Source organism: Pocillopora damicornis, chromosome 1, assembly GCF_964200805.1.
Source record: "Pocillopora damicornis chromosome 1, jaPocDami1.2, whole genome shotgun sequence".
Lineage (NCBI taxonomy): Eukaryota > Metazoa > Cnidaria > Anthozoa > Scleractinia > Pocilloporidae > Pocillopora > Pocillopora damicornis.
Window position 1 is genome coordinate 26,830,990 of NC_142670.1, and position 17,906 is coordinate 26,848,895.

The 17,906-nt window shown below is 38.0% G+C and overlaps 3 protein-coding genes across 6 annotated transcripts in view; 2 read left to right on the forward strand and 1 right to left on the reverse strand.

The window, feature by feature from the left end:
- The window catches only part of LOC149053010 (uncharacterized), a 204,631-nt gene that overhangs the window by 71,864 nt on the left and 114,861 nt on the right, over positions 1–17,906 (reverse strand). The gene's annotated exons all lie outside the window — the stretch shown is intronic.
- On the forward strand, positions 1,389–9,239 carry LOC113682375 (uncharacterized). Its single transcript, XM_089201436.1, has 6 exons — positions 1,389–1,542; positions 2,785–4,710; positions 5,313–5,418; positions 6,435–6,827; positions 7,459–7,573; positions 8,943–9,239. Exons 1-6 carry the CDS (start codon positions 1,389–1,391, stop codon positions 9,237–9,239), a joined length of 2,991 nt encoding a protein of 996 aa, XP_089057562.1.
- On the forward strand, positions 9,593–11,667 carry LOC149053017 (uncharacterized). Its single transcript, XM_089201446.1, has 2 exons — positions 9,593–9,881; positions 10,172–11,667. The coding sequence occupies exons 1-2, from the start codon at positions 9,593–9,595 to the stop codon at positions 11,419–11,421; spliced, it is 1,539 nt and encodes a 512-aa protein (XP_089057572.1). The 3' UTR covers positions 11,422–11,667.

Consider the following 17,906-nt stretch of genomic DNA (forward strand, 5'->3'; position numbering starts at 1 on the left):
TCTACCAGTCGATCACAAATCTTAGCTTCTGGACAAGTTCCTGATGGACAAGCTCGATGATTATGGCTTGAATGTAATTCTTACTTGGTGTTTTAACCCTTTAACCCCTCTGAGTGATCAGTGATTATTTTCTCCTATCAGCATCACCCCTAAAACAAACATTAAGATCATGAGAATAAAGGAAATGATCACGAACTAAAGAGGCTCCTGATTGTTGAACAAATTCTCTTTGTCAGCACCATAGGATATGCATAGAGAACAGTACGGAAAAAAAGTATGCTGATGTTAGGATGCAAAGGGTTGAAACACTTGAATAATGTAAGAAATTCCAAGAAATCTTCATCATTAGGTTTAAAATCATCACCAAGGCACTTGTCCAATGCCTCTCTATCTTCTGTAGCTACCAATTGGCTGAATCTTCATATCAACGTCTCTGAAGTGATAACTTCATCCCCATAAAGACACAGCGCCACAAAACGATGTAACAAATTTACTGGGAAGTAATTTGCCCATTTGTAACCATAAAGCAGAAGTTAGCCAATGGCTTCCCACTGTAGTTTCTGCATGTCATGCTCAATAAATGGGACTTTTTCATTGTTTCCAATCATCAGTGATGTGAAGCACTTTTGCCAAAGGCATGCTATAACATTTAGAAGAACCTTGTTGCCTTCTCCCTTCTCTTCTCTACCAGCAGTGGGTATGACAGTGATGTGGAGATGGCAAGATGAAAGATACTTTCATCTTTAAAGATCTTCATCACTTCTTCCTAAATAGCAACTCGATGGATTGTAATTTTATTTCCACGTAGTGGATCATCATCAATGGTGTAATCCTGTGAAACGCCTTGAGCTACAAGCAGTTGACTTATGCTTTCAATGGGTGGCTGCTGTGGAACCAGTTTAGTGATCTCCCTATCCTCTGACATTATTGGGACAGGCAATAGTTGGTTGTTGGGACTACATACTGGCCTGCCATCTGCTATATCTAGTTACACTTGAGTTCGCAGTATGAGCTTGTGCAGCATTAAGGCTTGTTTCAGTGTAAAGAGGTACACTCTCTGTAGGATTTATGGTTATAGTAGAGGTTCTAGCATGAGCTGGTGTACCAGTTGAGCCAACTATGGGGATGTGCATTTTTTTTTATTCTGTCTGGGGTTTTGTGTTGAAGCTCGGGTGTTACCCTTAAAGTTGAAGCTTAATTCTCGTAGTAATTTCCCAATCTCGCATATCTATCAATGAAACTCATGGGGGGTTTTGAAGTCAACCCCCTTTTGTCATGTTTGGCTTGCCATAAATTAAGTGCTGTGGGGTGAAAATGAGAGAATATTTCTCGAAATTCAGTGTGGGAGAGTAAAAAAAATTGGCAGGAGAGATATATTTAGCTAAGTGATGGCGGCACAGCAAACAAAAGCAGACCTGTTCGATTTACACAAGAAAGCTGCAGCAGTAAAGCAGATCCAACTAGCCTCTTCTGCCAAAGACCGCAAAAGACTGTCGGAGGAGACGTTAGAAACAAGTGAGGGCAAATTTCCAGTACGAAAAGGTTTGATTGCTCGGACGAACTACTTTTCTAACATTACGGAGCTCTCGTTTGGCGTCCACATGCAGCCTCGCCACAGTTAGTTTGTTGTTATCATTTAACGCTTGTGAAATGAACTCAGAATCTGTGATTTTCGAAACGGAAATCTGTAGTTTGCAAAATGGAAATCTGTCATTTGAAAAACAAGAGGAGCGACCAGCCAGATGTACTGGTCAAAACTTTTAAAAAATATTTCTTTTGTTATGGGTCTATCCTCACTTGAAAAAAATTTCCAACGGACACTAGAAGGATGAATTCATTTCACACATTTAAACGAATGCTTTAAGCCTTTTATAATGTACAAAGCTCATTTCATAATTCTAAAAACAGCGGAGCGTAAGTTCATAGAAATGGGAATGGGAGGGCTACACATTTTTTTTCATTTATTAGATTTTTTATGTATGTACGTTTGCAACGAGTAAGATAAAGTAAAGTTTAACTGACCATGTTTGGCTAATGTGAATGGGGTATAAGATGTATGAATCTATTCCCAGTTCAGAAGTTGCGTTAAGCTTTATGCGGTATTCCAAGGAGGCCTGGGAAACTGAATAGATCCCAGTCTTGCGCGTCCACGATCATCTGGCTGCCTACTAAGTTATGGCCCTCGGATCTGATTAGACCTATGTTAAGATGTGCTTGTTTAGGCTATGGTGCTTCTTGGAATGTAGAAGGAGGGGGGAACAAAATATTTGTTAACAATAATCCTCAAACTGCGACGGGCGATTTTTAATCAATTGTTTTCACTTCAGTATCAATCTCCTATGGAGAAAGCTTAACGGCCGATAATAAGGCATAACCCAAAGGCTGGTTTTCATTTACAACTGAGGCGGAGTCAAAGTCGACTCCGATATTCAGTTTTCACTCGAAAGGTAGTGCTCTTACCACTTCGACTCCGTCGTTGATGAAAGCGTGCCTCAAACAAATTGGAGAGAAGGATATCCGAAATTATTGTTTCCTTTTTTCCCTAGTGTAGGGACAAACCGTGGGCAAGGACTTGAAGAGCATTTGCAATAAAGTTCATCCGATGTCAAACTCAGCGCAATCCATCTAGCTACATACATTTCTTAAATTTCTAATAAATTAAGCCATTTTTTAAACAAAAACATTATTTATATTTGACTGTACGGATATTTTGAATAAAAAAAGTGGGAAGTCAAATGCAAATGAGAATTTCTACGAAGAAAGGAACTTTTGCGCATTTATGATTGCTAGATTATTTATCTTTTCTTCCCACAAATGCTATTTGTTCTTTTTTCTTTTCTGTAGGCAACAATTTGCAAAATGCGGAAAAGTTGAAACCCAACGACAAAGCTGGAAGGGGAGAGACTTATAGAAATCTTGGCATTGTCCATCAAAATTCAAGCGATTTTCATGAGGCCATTGAGTACCATGAGTGCCATCTGCAAACTGCAAAAGAAGGGGGGGATAAAGCTGGACAAGAACGGGCTTATGGAAACCTTGGCAATGACTTGAAAGGCTTAGACGATTGTCATAAGGCAATCGAGTGCTATGAATGTCATCCACAAACTGCAAGAGAATTGGGAGGCAAAGCTAGAGAAGGACGGCTTTATGGAAATCTTGGCATTGCCTATGGGAGTTTAGGCGATTATCATAAGGCAATCGAGAACCACGAGCGTCATCTAAAAATTGCAAAACAAGTGGGAGACAAAGCTGGAGAAGGAGGGGCTTATGGAAATCTTGGCAATGCCTATCAGATGTTAGGCGATTTTCATAAGGCTATCAGTTACCACGAGCGTCATCTACAAATTGCAAAAGAAGTGGGAGACAAAGCTGGAAAAGGAAGGGCTCTTGGAAATCTTGGCAATGCCTATCATAGCTTAGGAGACTTTCATAAGGCTATCGAGTACCTTATGCATGATCTACAAATTGCAAGAGAAGTAGGAGATAAAGCTGGAGAGGGACGGACTTATGGAAATCTTGGTAATGTCTATGATAGCTTAGGTGATTTTCACAAGGCAATCGAGTACCATGAGCATCATCTACAAATTGCAAAAGAAGTGGGAGACAAAGCTGGAGAAGGAGGGGCTCATGGAAATCTTGGCAATGCCCATCAGAATTTAGGCGATTTTCGTAAGGCAATTGAGTACCATAACCATGACCTGGAAATTGCAAGAGAAGTGGGAAACAAAGCTAGAGAAGGACAGGCTTATGGAAACCTTGGCAATGCCTATTTTAGTTTAAGCGATTTTCATAAAGCAGTCGAGTACCATGAGCGTCATCTACAAATTGCAAGAGCAGTGGGAGATAAGGCTGGAGAAGGAGGGGCTTATGGAAATCTTGGCACTGTCCATGATAGCTTAGGTGACTTTCATGAGGCAATCGCATACCATGAGCGTCATCTACAAATTGCAAAAGAAGTGGGAGACAAGGCTGGAGAAGGACGAGCTTATGGAAATCTTGGCAATGCCTATGAAAACTTAAGCGATTTTCATAAGGCTATCGAGTACCATAAGCGTCATTTACTAATTGCAAAAGAAGTGGGAGACAAAGCTGGAGAAGGAAAGGCTTATGGAAATCTTGGCATTTCCTATGATAACTTAGGCGATTATAATAGGGCAATTGAGTACCATAAGCATGACCTAGAAATTGCAAGAAAAGTGGGAGACAAGGCTGGAGAAGGAGGGGCCTATGGAAATCTTGGCAATGCCTATTACAGCTTAGGCAATTTAGAAGAGGCAATCGAGTACCATAAGCGTCATCTACAAATTGCAAGAGAGGTGGGAAACGAAGCTGGAGAAGGAGCGGCTTATGGAAATCTTGGCAACGCCTATAATAGTTTAGGCGACTTTCACAAGGCAATCGAGTACCATAAGCGTCATCAACAAATTGCAATAGAAGTGGGGGATAGAGCTGGAGAAGGACGGGCTTGTGGAAATCTTGGCATTGCCTATGGAAACTTAAACGATTTTCATAAGGCTATCAAGTACCATGAGCGGCATCTAGAAAAAGCAAAAGAATTGGGGGATAAAGCTGGAGAGAGACGGGCTTATGGAAGTCTTGGCAATGCCTTTCATAGCTTAGGAAACTTTCGTAAGGCAATCGAGTACCATGAGCGTCATCTACAAATTGCAAAAGAAGTGGGGGACAGAGCTGGAGAAGGAGAGTCATACGGTAATCTTGTCTTATACTCTTAATCAATGCCCATCAGATCTTTCGCGATTTTCATGACTCAAACCTAAAATTGTCCTGGCAAAATCAAAGGATAACAGTTTGTTTGAGTGTTGCATCCACATTATAAATTTCAAAGCTAAAAAATTCTGTTACCGCTCGACCTAGTTTGCCAAAGGATTCCACCTCCAATTTCTAGGATTTTTCTAAGCCGTTTTAAAATTTTAGAATCCCAGACTTTTGCGACAAAAGAGAATTGCTGCCTCTCTAGTAAACTGATTTTAGTTCAACTACACGCTGTTCGCAGCTTTTGCGATAATTAATCGACAAGTTTATCACGGTTTTGCTTATTTAATTAATTTTGTCCAGATTTTACTTGAGACAAATTTGTCGGCGGTGTGTTTCACGATTTGTCAGCCTTGGCCAAAATTTGTCAAAATTTGGTGATGACGAAAAATGTTCTTTAAATAAACAACTTTTTCGTTAGTGCGGAAAGACCCCATGTTAAACAATTTTGGTTGAACGTATATTGAGAATTAAATGGTAGTAAATGTCCGTTATATTGTATACTGAAACCAAACACATCAAAATAATAATTTCCCCAGCTGATGAGGAGGATAAGGTACCTTATTACACCGGCAGAAAAGATTTGGCAGATATAGAAGATACAACAGTAGACACTGATGACAGTGAAAAGACTTTGATCAAAAGGTATGGGTTTTTCTGCAATGACTCAGTTGTTTGCCTTTCACATGTTTTTTTTTGTCATGGAATCACAGACCATTGTAAAGGGCAGGGCTGGAGTTGCTAGTAGGTGTTAACTAATGGCAACTGACAAAGTGCTCTGACTAAAGAGCAACCCTCCGGACCTCTTTATAAATGACTTTCTTTTATTTGATTTTCTTTTTAATCTTTAGTTAATTAAGTTCATGTTTCATAACTGTAATGCTTTTAAAAATTTATTACATTCATGTTCAAATCACTGGTGATCCTTGCAATCTGATTGGCTCTCATTGGCACGATTTATTGATAAAATGCACCATTTTTTGAAGTGGTAATTGAACTTTTTGCCATGCAAGTTTGGTCTGAAATCATGCTTGTGATATCAAGGCTAATGCTGCTGCACAATCCTTTGATTCAGATGTCACGCGTATGATTTCAGAACAAATTTTACTCCACCCAGTTAAATTACCATGTTCTACAGGTATTCAACATTTTTTTTCAGTGTTTCCATCAATTAAGGGATACTTAATTATTATCAAAAATGATAGTGAATCATTTTAATAAATGTTTTTATTTATGATTATAATTTGAGGCTATTTGAGTCAAAGACAAGCAAATTAATGGGAAAATGTCTTAGTATAGCTGGCTTAATAATCTCAGAGCCATTCTTGTTTTGTTTTGTGCAACTTGGGTTTTTGAAGAGCAACCTTTCAGATGTTCATATATTCATTAAGTAAACCAAATCAGGAATCTTAATTTACTAGTGGGAGTAGCTGATTCAAAATAGTTTTTCTTTGTCTATCGTATGCTTTTATTACTGACTAAAAAAAAATTAAAGACAAATAACATTTATTAGATTTAGTTTTGAAATTAAGTGTCAATATCTGAATGAGTTTTTCAAACTGCCAGTTTGCCACTTGCATTTTAAATGCCTTTGTCGTTGCTTACTCCACTTGGGAAAAATATCTTAAAATGCTGGATAATTAATTTCCTTTGTATTTAAGAGGAAAAATCGGAGGTAAGGAAGACACATGGCACCTAAGGGAAGCTGCTGCCTCTATCAAACTTTGCAGTGGAGCTGTACGACAACCTGTTCCATTTACATGTAGATGCTTATTGTGGAACCCCAGGACCCGCTCCCCACCCATTGCCAGTGATGAGATATTGGTTAGCAGTGTTATTGAACTATCTCATGATGGCCCGCCAGATCTGGATTACAGGGAAAGTGTTGAGGGAATAGGTTTTATTGTATCTTTGCTGCACAATGCCCCATGTTTGGAGGGGTATGAGGTGGTTATCAAGCAACTGACTGACCAAGAGAACAATGAATGGAAGGAATTAAAGACAGAGAATATTTGGCATGGATCAGGTGACGTTATGTTTTTTATTAAATGCAGGTGTGAATAACTTAATGAATGATCATGATATTCCTAGGCTCCCTTTTTCACTGGCATCAATGTCAGCATTTGAGCAATGTGCACCTCCCCCTCTCCTAACCCAAAATCAAACCTAACTTGTAACCCGAACTTATAAGTTGACTTAAGGGAGAAGGAGTAGGTGTGCACTGACTTAAATACGGACATCTACCCCTGCAATGCATGATCTACTGCACTCATAATGTCAAAATAGACTTCTTGCTCCTTCAAAGGCATTGCCAATCCAACTTTAGAACTTTTTTTTGCGTTTTCCCTTTACTGTATGCAAGCAGTACTTGTAATTATTGCATAAATGTTACATGAAGTCTCCAATGCATTTTAATTACTATAATATAAATTTTCCTTAATAACCATGTTGTTGCAAACTTTATACTTTGAAGCATCAATAACATAATGACATCTGTTGGGGTAACTTTATTGTTTGAAGACTTCAAAACACAGCTGAAGGAAGCATTTCCAATCATTTGTTTTTACATGCAGAAACCTCAACAGTTCCCAAGTGGCTTTTTCCACTTGCACAAGCTTTTTGTATAAAATCAGCAGTTTCTTCATTTGCTGCAATCTGGCGTCCTAAGTCTTTCATCTTTTCAAGGGGTACTTCAGGAGGTCCGGAATTGACCTGTACTGTGCCTGACCTTCCCGATGTCAGTGTCCAAATTCCTCAGAGTTGTGTTCCTGTTTATCAAGATTTCTGTGTGACAATCAAGGTGCACAGAACTATAACATTATATACATGCATGAGTCCTTCAACTTTTCCATTTTCCAGTTTTGAAAGTTATTGGATTGGCGTGAGGGGATTGTCAAAAGCAAGAAGATAAAACAAAGGTGTTGCAAGAGTATAACCTGTACCCTCAGTTACTTGCCATACACTCCATGAACTTGGTGGCAATATCATAATAATAATAATAATAATAATAATAATAATAATAATAACAATAATAATAACAAAAATAATTATAATAATAAATAATAAATGACAATTTTATATAGCGCCCTATCCAAAAGCTCTAAGGCGCTTCACAATCAAAGTAAAAAATAAAAATAATCAAACGTAATCATTCATAAAAATAACGCTTAAAAAGATAAGTTTTAAGATTACGCTTAAAAGCTTTGAGATCTACACTACATTTTATGGTTTTAGGAATGTCATTCCACAGCTTAGGTGCAGAGACAGAAAAGGCGCGATCGCCATAAGATTTCAACCTGGAGCGAGGAATCACTAACAAATTGATTGAAAGACAAACAGATTGATGGAAAGAGAGATATAAATTAACAACTTTAAGCTAAATACAGGACAGTTGTGCTTGTGCTTACATGTGTGTGAAGATACATGTAGTAAAGTTCTAATCAGTAGTTTAGGTAACTTCGAATTATTTGTGGTAATACTGTCCTGGGCATTCCCTTTTTAAGAACTAGGTTTTGGAGAACTCATTCTATGCAACAAACAGACTTTTGCTTCGATATAAATGTCAAATTGAAATCATTCCTGTTAGGTAACTTGGTTTGTATTGGTTTGCAATTAATGCAATTAGTGAATGAAGTTAAGCAAGATATCATGATGAATTATAACAACCAAGGTCTAAGTTATCTACGGAAGCCGAAGATAACACAGACATAAGGTTTGATGACTTATGATATCATGCAAAAACCAAATAAAATTATTGTTTTATTGTACATATTTAAAACAAACTACGAAAGAAGACACCTCTTTCAATTTGCAAAAGTTTTGCGAGTACTTCACAGACAGTCAGGGCTTGGAAACTAGGCAGAGGTTGAAATCGACATTATAACTGCAATATCTGCGGAAGATATTGGGTTATTATGTTAACTTCACACTTAATTGTATATTGATTGAGTGCTCTTGACCAATCAGACTTTTTATGTTAAGTCCAATGAATACGTTTTTTCATAATAATGCTTATATTACTTCATTCAGAGGACATTTACATTGACTATAATTTTAGGTAATTTTAAAATTTCATCTTGAAATTCACTTTTCACAATGTAAAGCAAATGATCTTTGTGCTAGGAGTGGTTTAACATGTCCAACATAACTTGTTTTACTTTTAAATCCAGGTACAAGAATTCCCAAGCAGTGAGCTAAAGGGAGAGGGAGGTCTTGTCGGTCCAGTTATTTACATTTTGGGCTCTCAAAATGTTACGCTCATCGCGCCTGTAACAATAAGGATTCCTTTCACCCTCCGTAAAGGAAAACAAGAGTTGGCAGAGTTAAGTCCCGGTGAACTGAGGATATTACAATGTGAGTCACTAGTTGAACCACATGACTGGAAAGACATTACAGATCAATTGGATGAACCACCACGTCTTGTAGATGGGAAAGTGCAATTCAAAGTTAGGCATTTCTCTAGGTAAGTATTTCTTGTCGGCTTTATTTGAAAAATAATACGGAAGACGTAGAGGAAATGTAACAATATTTTAATGTACAGTCATACATGCATGGATTTCTAATAGCTAACTATAGATTCAATAATTGAAATGATCACTCGAGTACGTGTACTTAAGATTACTGTGCAATGGCTGATAAAAGATTAACGCGAAACGTAGTTCTACCGTTTACTTCAACGGAGACAGTCACCAACCTCTCATCGCAGAATCTCACGTCCGAACAACTGGAAATACTTAAATATGGGCCTTCACATTCTATTTGTCCTAGCACCATCAGCAAAACGGATGTTTTTTCTTGTTTTGAGCTAATTAATCGTACCATGGTCAGAAATATACTCGATAGGAAACTAAAGGGCAAACTTGTCGCAGACCTCTCTCATCTTGCCCACTCGTACGTCTCATCGCACCAACCTTCTGTAGCGGACTTGAAGAAATACAGGGTATTAAAGAATCTAAGGAGGAACAAGGACATTGTAATACTGAAACCTGACAAAGGAAATGGCCTGGTTGTCATGGACAGGAAAGCCTACGAACAGGGTATTTTATCTATTATCAGTGACACTTCCAAGTTTAAGGTTAATGATAACGATCCAACATTACGAAGGGAAGGTAAATTACAACGTTTTTTGAGAACACTTAAAAGTAAGGGCCACTTAGACAAAAATACCTATGAGAGAATCTACCCAGTTGGTTCTCAACCAGCCAGGTTTTATGGGCTACCTAAGATGCACAAGGCTAGACGACCTAATGAAACACCTCCCTTTCGACCAATAGTATCTTCAATAGGTACCTACAATTACAATTTATCTAAATTCCTTTGTAATCTTCTCGAGCCACATGTCCCACACGAATACAACGTCCGCGACACGTTCTCTTTTGTACATGAAATCAACCAATTATCTACCTCAGGGAAATTCATGGTATCTTCGATGTCGAGAGCTTATTCACTAGTATACCTCTCGATGAGTGCATAGATATTGCGATTAGGTACATTTATCAAGGTAACCCTGGTCTTACGATAAACGCCGCTGACCTAAGAAGGCTTTTTGCCTTTGCGACAACTGAAACCGGTTTTCTGTTTGAGGGAGTGTTTTACGATCAGATAGATGGAGTTGCCATGGGGTCCCCACTTGCTCCAGTACTTGCAAATCTCTTTATGGGACATCATGAAAAAACCTGGTTAGACAACTTTTCATTATCTGAAGTTGTTTTCTACAGACGCTATGTCGATGACACCTTCTGTTTGTTCAATAATGAGAAGGACGCGGTATTGTTCTTTGATTATTTAAACACCAGACACCCTAGTATTCGCTTCACAATGGAAAAGGAAATTAATGAGAAATTATCGTTCTTAGACATATTGATTGACAACAGTAATCCATCCATAATTACTAGCGTCTACCGCAAGAAGACGTTTACTGGTCTTCTGACGAATTATTTTAGCTTCACTCCTATGATGTACAAATTAGGTTTAATAAGAACTTTGGTTGACAGAGTATATAAGATCAATAATTACTGGGTTGGTTTCCACAAGGATGTACAAAAACTTATTTTCTTGCTACGGAAAAATTGTTTCCCTTCTAGCGTCATAGATAGGATTATCTCCAGGCATCTGGCCAAGAGCTATAATCCTTCTCCCACGCATAACGCCACATTAAACTCCGGAAAACCTTCTTCGCATTATTTTAAACTTCCTTATGTTGGGCGGTTTTCTGACATCGCTCAAACCAAGTTAAGGCAACTACTGAAACGTTATTGTAGACCTGATTTAGATATTAAGTTAGTCTTCAATACGTTTAAGCTCAGAAACTTGTTCAGTGTGAAAGATTCAGTACCACCAGGTCTACGTTCGCGTGTCGTTTATAAATTTTCGTGTGCTGGCTGTAATGCCAGTTATATTGGTGAGACCACTCGCCACATCTGTACACGGGTTCGTGAGCACCTCTTGTCTGAAAAAACTTCACACATTTACAAGCACCTACAATCATCAAAGGCCTGTCTCGACTCTTGTGGTACAGAATGTTTCACCATTTTAGATTCTGCCGCTTCGAAATACGAAATTAAGATCAAAGAGGCATTGCATATTAAGTGGGACAAACCCATCCTTAATCAGCAATTGAAGCATCTAGAGCTGTCTCTTTCCTTTTGATTCTGTTATCATAATAATTTTTCTTATGATTATCATTATTTTTCTTTTCTCCTTCTTTCCCCATCTAGCACGTGCTTTGTCACGTTTTTTCGTATTTAATATTCAAATCGTACGTAAACAATACGTAATTTGTAACGTAATTTCATATAAATTCAAATGTACAACCGTTAAAATCGCATTTACAACTGAAGATGACATAAGAATGTCGAAACATGTCTTGCAAACTAAAAGTTGTGGTCTCTTTATTAAGAATTATAATATAATACAATTTAATTTTGGCCCATCGAGTACATATGATTTAAGTGACTACTTCTAGGTTACGTCATCCTAGTTTTACATAGAAATGATTTATTCCTTCTATTGTAAAATTGTGCTTTGTTCAATTGTTAGTTAAAAAATTTTTCGCCGTGGCTTTCCTAGGTTTCTTATCAATCAATAGGGCCATGGAGATATACATGTTGGTTTTCTTTGGGCTTGATTGTCTTCAAATGCTCTTTTATAAATATTCATAAGGGCTCTCGTCAAATGTGCTGTCATTTTCGCTTGTAAGAAAATATTTAAAAACAGGTGCTTCTCTAGACAAAGACTCAGCTGGTGTAGTGTACGTTGGTAATTTAGTGTTAACAACTGGGTTGAAAACGTAAATTAGCCACCGTGTAAAACCTTTACGGTGGCTAATTTACGTTTTCAACCCAGTTGTTAACACTAGATTACCTGTTATACTCTCCCATCGACGCAGCACCACAGTTTCTTTAGAAACTTACCCCTTTATTCATTAGTATACGTTGGGTTTGTCTCAGTTAAATTCATTTCATTTTTAACAGATTCCGCGAGAACGAAGTTTTTTACACAGGTGGTGAAGTTTGCCTAGGAAGTGAGGGTGCTCCAGGAGTGACGTTTTCCGACCAAAGTCAGGAACTTTTGTGCAACATGAGCATGGTATTATCGTCTCAAGTAGGTGACATTTTACGGAAAAAAGTACATGGACAGACAGGACCTTGCAAGTTTTTGATTTTGTGTATTATTCTTATTTTTCAGTTGCTTTAAAGTCACTTTCTATGCCTCTGCGTATCTTTTTTATTTATTTTCCTTTCTCTTATTACTTAGTAATTTTCTTTATTTTCTCGTTTCTATTCACCTCATATGCACCCGTAATATTGCGAATTTTCCCTACTCCATTTAGGTCTCTGATCCTCTCACCTTTGACCATGAAGAAAGAAGTGGTAAGTTTTTGGGTTTCATGAGATGGCTGGGTTGAGAACTAAAGCAAGTTTTATAGCGCATATGTTTTTGTTGTAGGTTTCGTTGTTGTGCGAACAAATATAATTTACTAGACCAGTCATTTTGTTCTGAAATATGCCAATTCAGAAACGTAGTCTCTGTGGGTTTTGAAAATTTAGCATTTCGTGACAAAGCACGTGTTCTCCTTTTCTAAGTTTCCTTCTCCTAAGAGTAGTAAACACTGATGAATGTCGAATAGCATGGCCTTTCTTCACGTGTTAATAAATCGGGCCGTGCCTCCCTCACGCTCAAAGTGATGGCTTATTGTCTCTGTTATGTATCAGTAAACTCAATGCAGACCTCGGTGCGTATGTCTTTCCTTGCAAGGAATTTGATATTGGAAACGAGAAAAGCGTAAACAGCTTAGAAAGACACAAAGCAGGGTAATTCTCCAAAAAATAATTTCGTTGGTTATATCGTTAAAATAATGGAGTAACTCTAACGGTGATAAATCCTTTGCAACCTGATATTGCTTTTCAAATGAAATCTTGGATCGAATATGTTACCTTATAACAGCCCCCTTTGTCAAATTTGTCAATGCTCATTGTTACTTAGAAGAGAAATTGACAAAACTTACTACTCTAAGTCGTGAAGGCTGGGTCTTACCTGCACGATCGCAGTCCAGGATCACCACACCATTGTTTCCGAACCATACGCGCCATAACACTTGCGTTCGCTCTCAACCCAAACATGTCATTAACCCTATTTTTATGCAGGCATTTCCGCCCAAAGTGAGAAACATTCATGACCTCCCTGTCAAGGTGTTTGTCAGGCCATACGCCGTTACACTTGCGTTAGTTCTCAACCTAGCCATCTCATTAACTCCATTATGATGCAGGTATATCCACCCAAAGTGTGAAACATTCAACTGTAAAGCATTCAAATGTAGAATCATCGTCAAGCAGCCTTGTTGCCGCTCACAGGAAGAGGAAACGGAAATCTACAGGTATTACCAAGATTGAAAATGTTGCGATGGATTTTCCTTTTTATTGTATTTTATACAAGTTTGCATATCGCTGTTACATGTTTATCTATGGTGAAATTTGTTTATGCAGAAAGGCTGGCATTATATTTATTAGACATCCTTTAGACCTCCTTATAATGCGAATGTTATTTAAAAATAAGGAATAAAAACTGCGCGTTGTCACTAATCCAACACCCTTGTACCTTGAACAACTATCACCTTTTCCAGCATTAGTAGCTGGAGACTAGCCAGGAGACATTGTTAATGACCTCCATTTTCAAGATGTTTGTCGGGCCATACGCCATAAACTCTTAGGTTAGTTCCCAACCCAGCCATTTCATTAACTCCATTATTATGCAGTTATTTCCGCCCAAAGTGTGAAACATTCAGTTGTAAAGCATTCAAATATAAAACCATCGTCACACAGCCTTGTTACAGCTCCAAGGAAGAAGATATGCCAATCTGCAGGTAGTACCGAGATTGAAAATCTTGCGATGGATTTTCTTTTTACTATTTTTTCAAGTTTGCATATTGCTGCTTCACGTTTATCTGTGGAAAATTGTTTTTGTTGCAGAAAGGCTAGCATTATATTTATCAGACATCCTTCACACCCAGTTACAATGTGCCACATTATAACTGGGTTGGAAGAGAATAAAAAATAACGGATTAAAATTGGGCGCTATCCGGTGACTACATCAACACTCGTGTATCTTGAACAACTATCACCTATTCCAGCATTAGCAGCTGGAGACCGGCTAGGAGACGTTGTTAATGACCTCCATTTACAAGATGCTTGTCGGGCCATACACGAAATAAGAGGTCAGAAATAAATAATGAGTCTGGAAAACTTTCTAAGCGTTTTTTTTTTTTTTTTTTTTTTTTATTATGAGTTGGGAAAATTATTCTCCTGCTGCTGCAAATGTCTTCTCGCCCAAGCTTGACAATCTCTAGGGCAGACGATTCGGTATTGAATGATACCAAAAAAATGAGAGGTCGCCTTTCGCCACAACTGTTCGCTATTCACCAAAGCCCTGAAGCACCCTTTTCTAATTTTTTATTCTCCCTCCGTTGTTATCCTCAGGTACCTATTCGGTTAAAGATGGTAAACCGTCAGATGAGGAGTTGGAATGTCTGTCCAGGGAACTTGCAAAAAAATGGAAGACATTAGGAAGACGCCTGGGATTCAACGAAGCTGCAATAGATAACTTTGATCAAGCCAATGAGGAGCTGGCAGAGAAGGCTTATAAAATGTTAATGGCTTGGAAAGAAAAAGTAGGCTCCGAAGCCACTTACAAAGTTTTATACGATACCTTGTGTCACGAATTGGTGGAATGTAAACATCTAGCAGAGCAGTATTGTTGCGATAAGATTGTAGGAAATGCCTCTCCTTAGTCATATACTATAGAGACTGAGTCATTTCTGTATCACTTCGAATATCTTTGTAAGTACTCTAAAGAGCGTCTGTGTCGAGCATTCGCGCCCAGTAAGTCGTTCGTTTTCCTTGCGATTCAACATAGGAGAAAAATTATCTCCAAAGAAAACATATTTACTCGTATTTTTGCACTCAAGAGCCGCTAGCTAAAGAAAGCTAAGGTCGAAATTCACTCAGACCTCCAGAACGACAGAGCTGAATAACGTCTGCGCATGCGCTGCGCTTTGGCGCGGAAAACGAATTTTGAGTCGTTTGCACGTTCGATTTTCTATGCTATAGATTCTAAGCGTTTTTTCCTTGCTGATTTTTTTTAACAGAATAACTTCCAGAATAACTTCCAAAAACTTTGTACACCCCCTAGATATTTTCAAAATTTAATTTTCTTCTTAAAAACACTGGAAATAGGAAAATGCCTTCAACGACAACAAAGTGCCTTGGTTTTAAATGACAGCCCTATTTTTCGCCGCAAATTTCGCTGAATTTTAACCTCGAGCGCTTGAGCCCGTGTTATTAGCCGTATAACTGTGATGTCGCATTTCGTTATTTAGCTCTGTCGTCCAGAGCATGTGAAGCATATTACTACCCTCAAGCATCTTATTTCATACTTCACAGCTTGACATTAGAATGCACTTTCTCCTCACTGTTCTCTGTGCATTTCCTAAGGAACAGACAAAGAGAATTGGTTTAACAGTTAAGAGCTTCTTAGGTTAGTGATCAGTTACTATATTCTCGTGTTCTTAATTTTTGATTTAGGTTGACACTGTAAGGAAAAATTAGATGCTAGACACTATTTGAGTTTAATTAATCGTTTGTGGTTAGCTTGAATTGACAGCGTAATTTTGTATAGAGTGAGATTCCCCTTGTCTCAGTGTGGTGGATAAGTATAAAACGTGTAACGGCCTTAGATTATAAAATTTGTAGATGCTGAGCTACCTTTTTGTTCTTAAAAAGTGTGAAAGTTCAGCAACAATCAAATACAAAATGTCTCTTTCTCAGGCTTAACTCCCATGATTCTTTGTGGTTTATAGAGGTTTCGCCCCATTGAAAGTTCAACAACAAGTTCACCCCTGCTTCGACGAGTGGTCCCTGTCAAATATAATATAGATTTATATAGCCAACCCTAAAAGCGGAGTTCCAGTCAGTTTATTTTCCAGCCCTTCAACTTCTAAAAATTCCTATGCACTGGCTCTCGAAGAGTTAACGAGATGTGGAACGGAAGGACGATATTCTCATAACTTGCAAAGTGATCAACATTTTAACATGCGTGCTAGTCAGCGGTATTTTCAAGCAGCTGAAGACTTTCGTTGACGTTCCTTACTGTTTGAACGGATTGTCCAGAATATAGAATGTTTTCTTCCTTAGATGTCTGTATCGGTTGAAATGATATTTTATTGCCCGTGTTTGTTAATTTTGATTGAGACAGAATGAAACGACGTTAAACGACTTCGAGTTAAGATCTAGATATCACCGGTCCATTGAAGGGTTTACACGCGGGATCAGCAGTCAGTGAAACAATGCGCCAGGATCGTACTTAGCATCTCTTATACCTTCTCCTGATGCGCCATTTATGACTGTTTACTTCAACGGTTTTTCTCTAAACTGTCAAACTCCTCTGATAAGCGTAGAAAATTAAAAAGAAAAGTCACATTTCAACTCTTGTCGATGTTTAAATTCTCCTCTTTCAAGTGCTCTGGCTGCAAAGACCTATGCTGTAATTGCATATCAATGTACATGTCTTTAAACCGTCCTCTATCCTGGCAACTCTACCGACTGAAATTCTAAATTTGTCAACCATCTGGTTCTTACGCTGCGAAAGTTAGATTTCAACGAAGACGGGCTAGAACTAGAATATCTTTGTGCAATACAGAAACTAATCCAAAGATCAATTAAGTTTTATATTTAGTTTTAAAGTTGAGTCGATATTGCTATTGACCCATGAAAGAGATTCAAAAGTCTGATATAGTAGCCTCTATGAAATTCTGTCCTGGAAACTGGAGTTGTGACAACATCACGGTTACCATGAAAAACAACAATACATTTTATTGATCTGAAAAAGTATTCATTTGACCATCAACTAAGACTTTCACTAGTTCACTCTGACAAAATTTTAACATAAGAGGTTTTAAAAGGGCTTGAATATTTGTTAAAATCGGCCAACTTGATGCAACAACTCAGGATATACATTGAATGCGCACTTTTTTTAAAACATTTTTCATTAATACAGTTACCTGCTGGCAAAACATTATGATATATTTCAACCCAACCATTTTCTTGTGAACACCATTATGAAATAATTATGCAGGTGCCCTGGCTAAATAGAAAAATGTGTAGTATATACAAAATGTCTTCAATGCCACATTCAAACTAAGCGAACGGCATTGAGAAAGGTGTGTAAGGGAACAGGGTGGCTTATTTCTGTCAGTCATTTGCTTCTCACACCTGTTGCGGACTAGTTCACGAGGCTAGGCTGTCAGGGCGAGGGACTGAGGATTTTAGCAAGCCATTAGATTTAAGGGAAATGTTAATTAGGAAAGTGATTATTTTGGAGCCTGGAAAATATCATTGTGTAAAGCCATACAGGTACTAGCAAACTCATTCTTATAAACTAGTACGAGGAAGGATACAATATTTTACTTCATAGATTTGATTCACAGGCTGTGCACAAAAATTTAATTGGGCTATTAGAACTAAAATCCCGAAGGAATGATAAAACGTAGCCGGGTTAACACTGAAGTCGCCTCTAGCGTTCAAGTCGTTGTTTTCAAATGTCGGTTTTTTTTGCGAATACAACGTGTATGGTATAAAGAC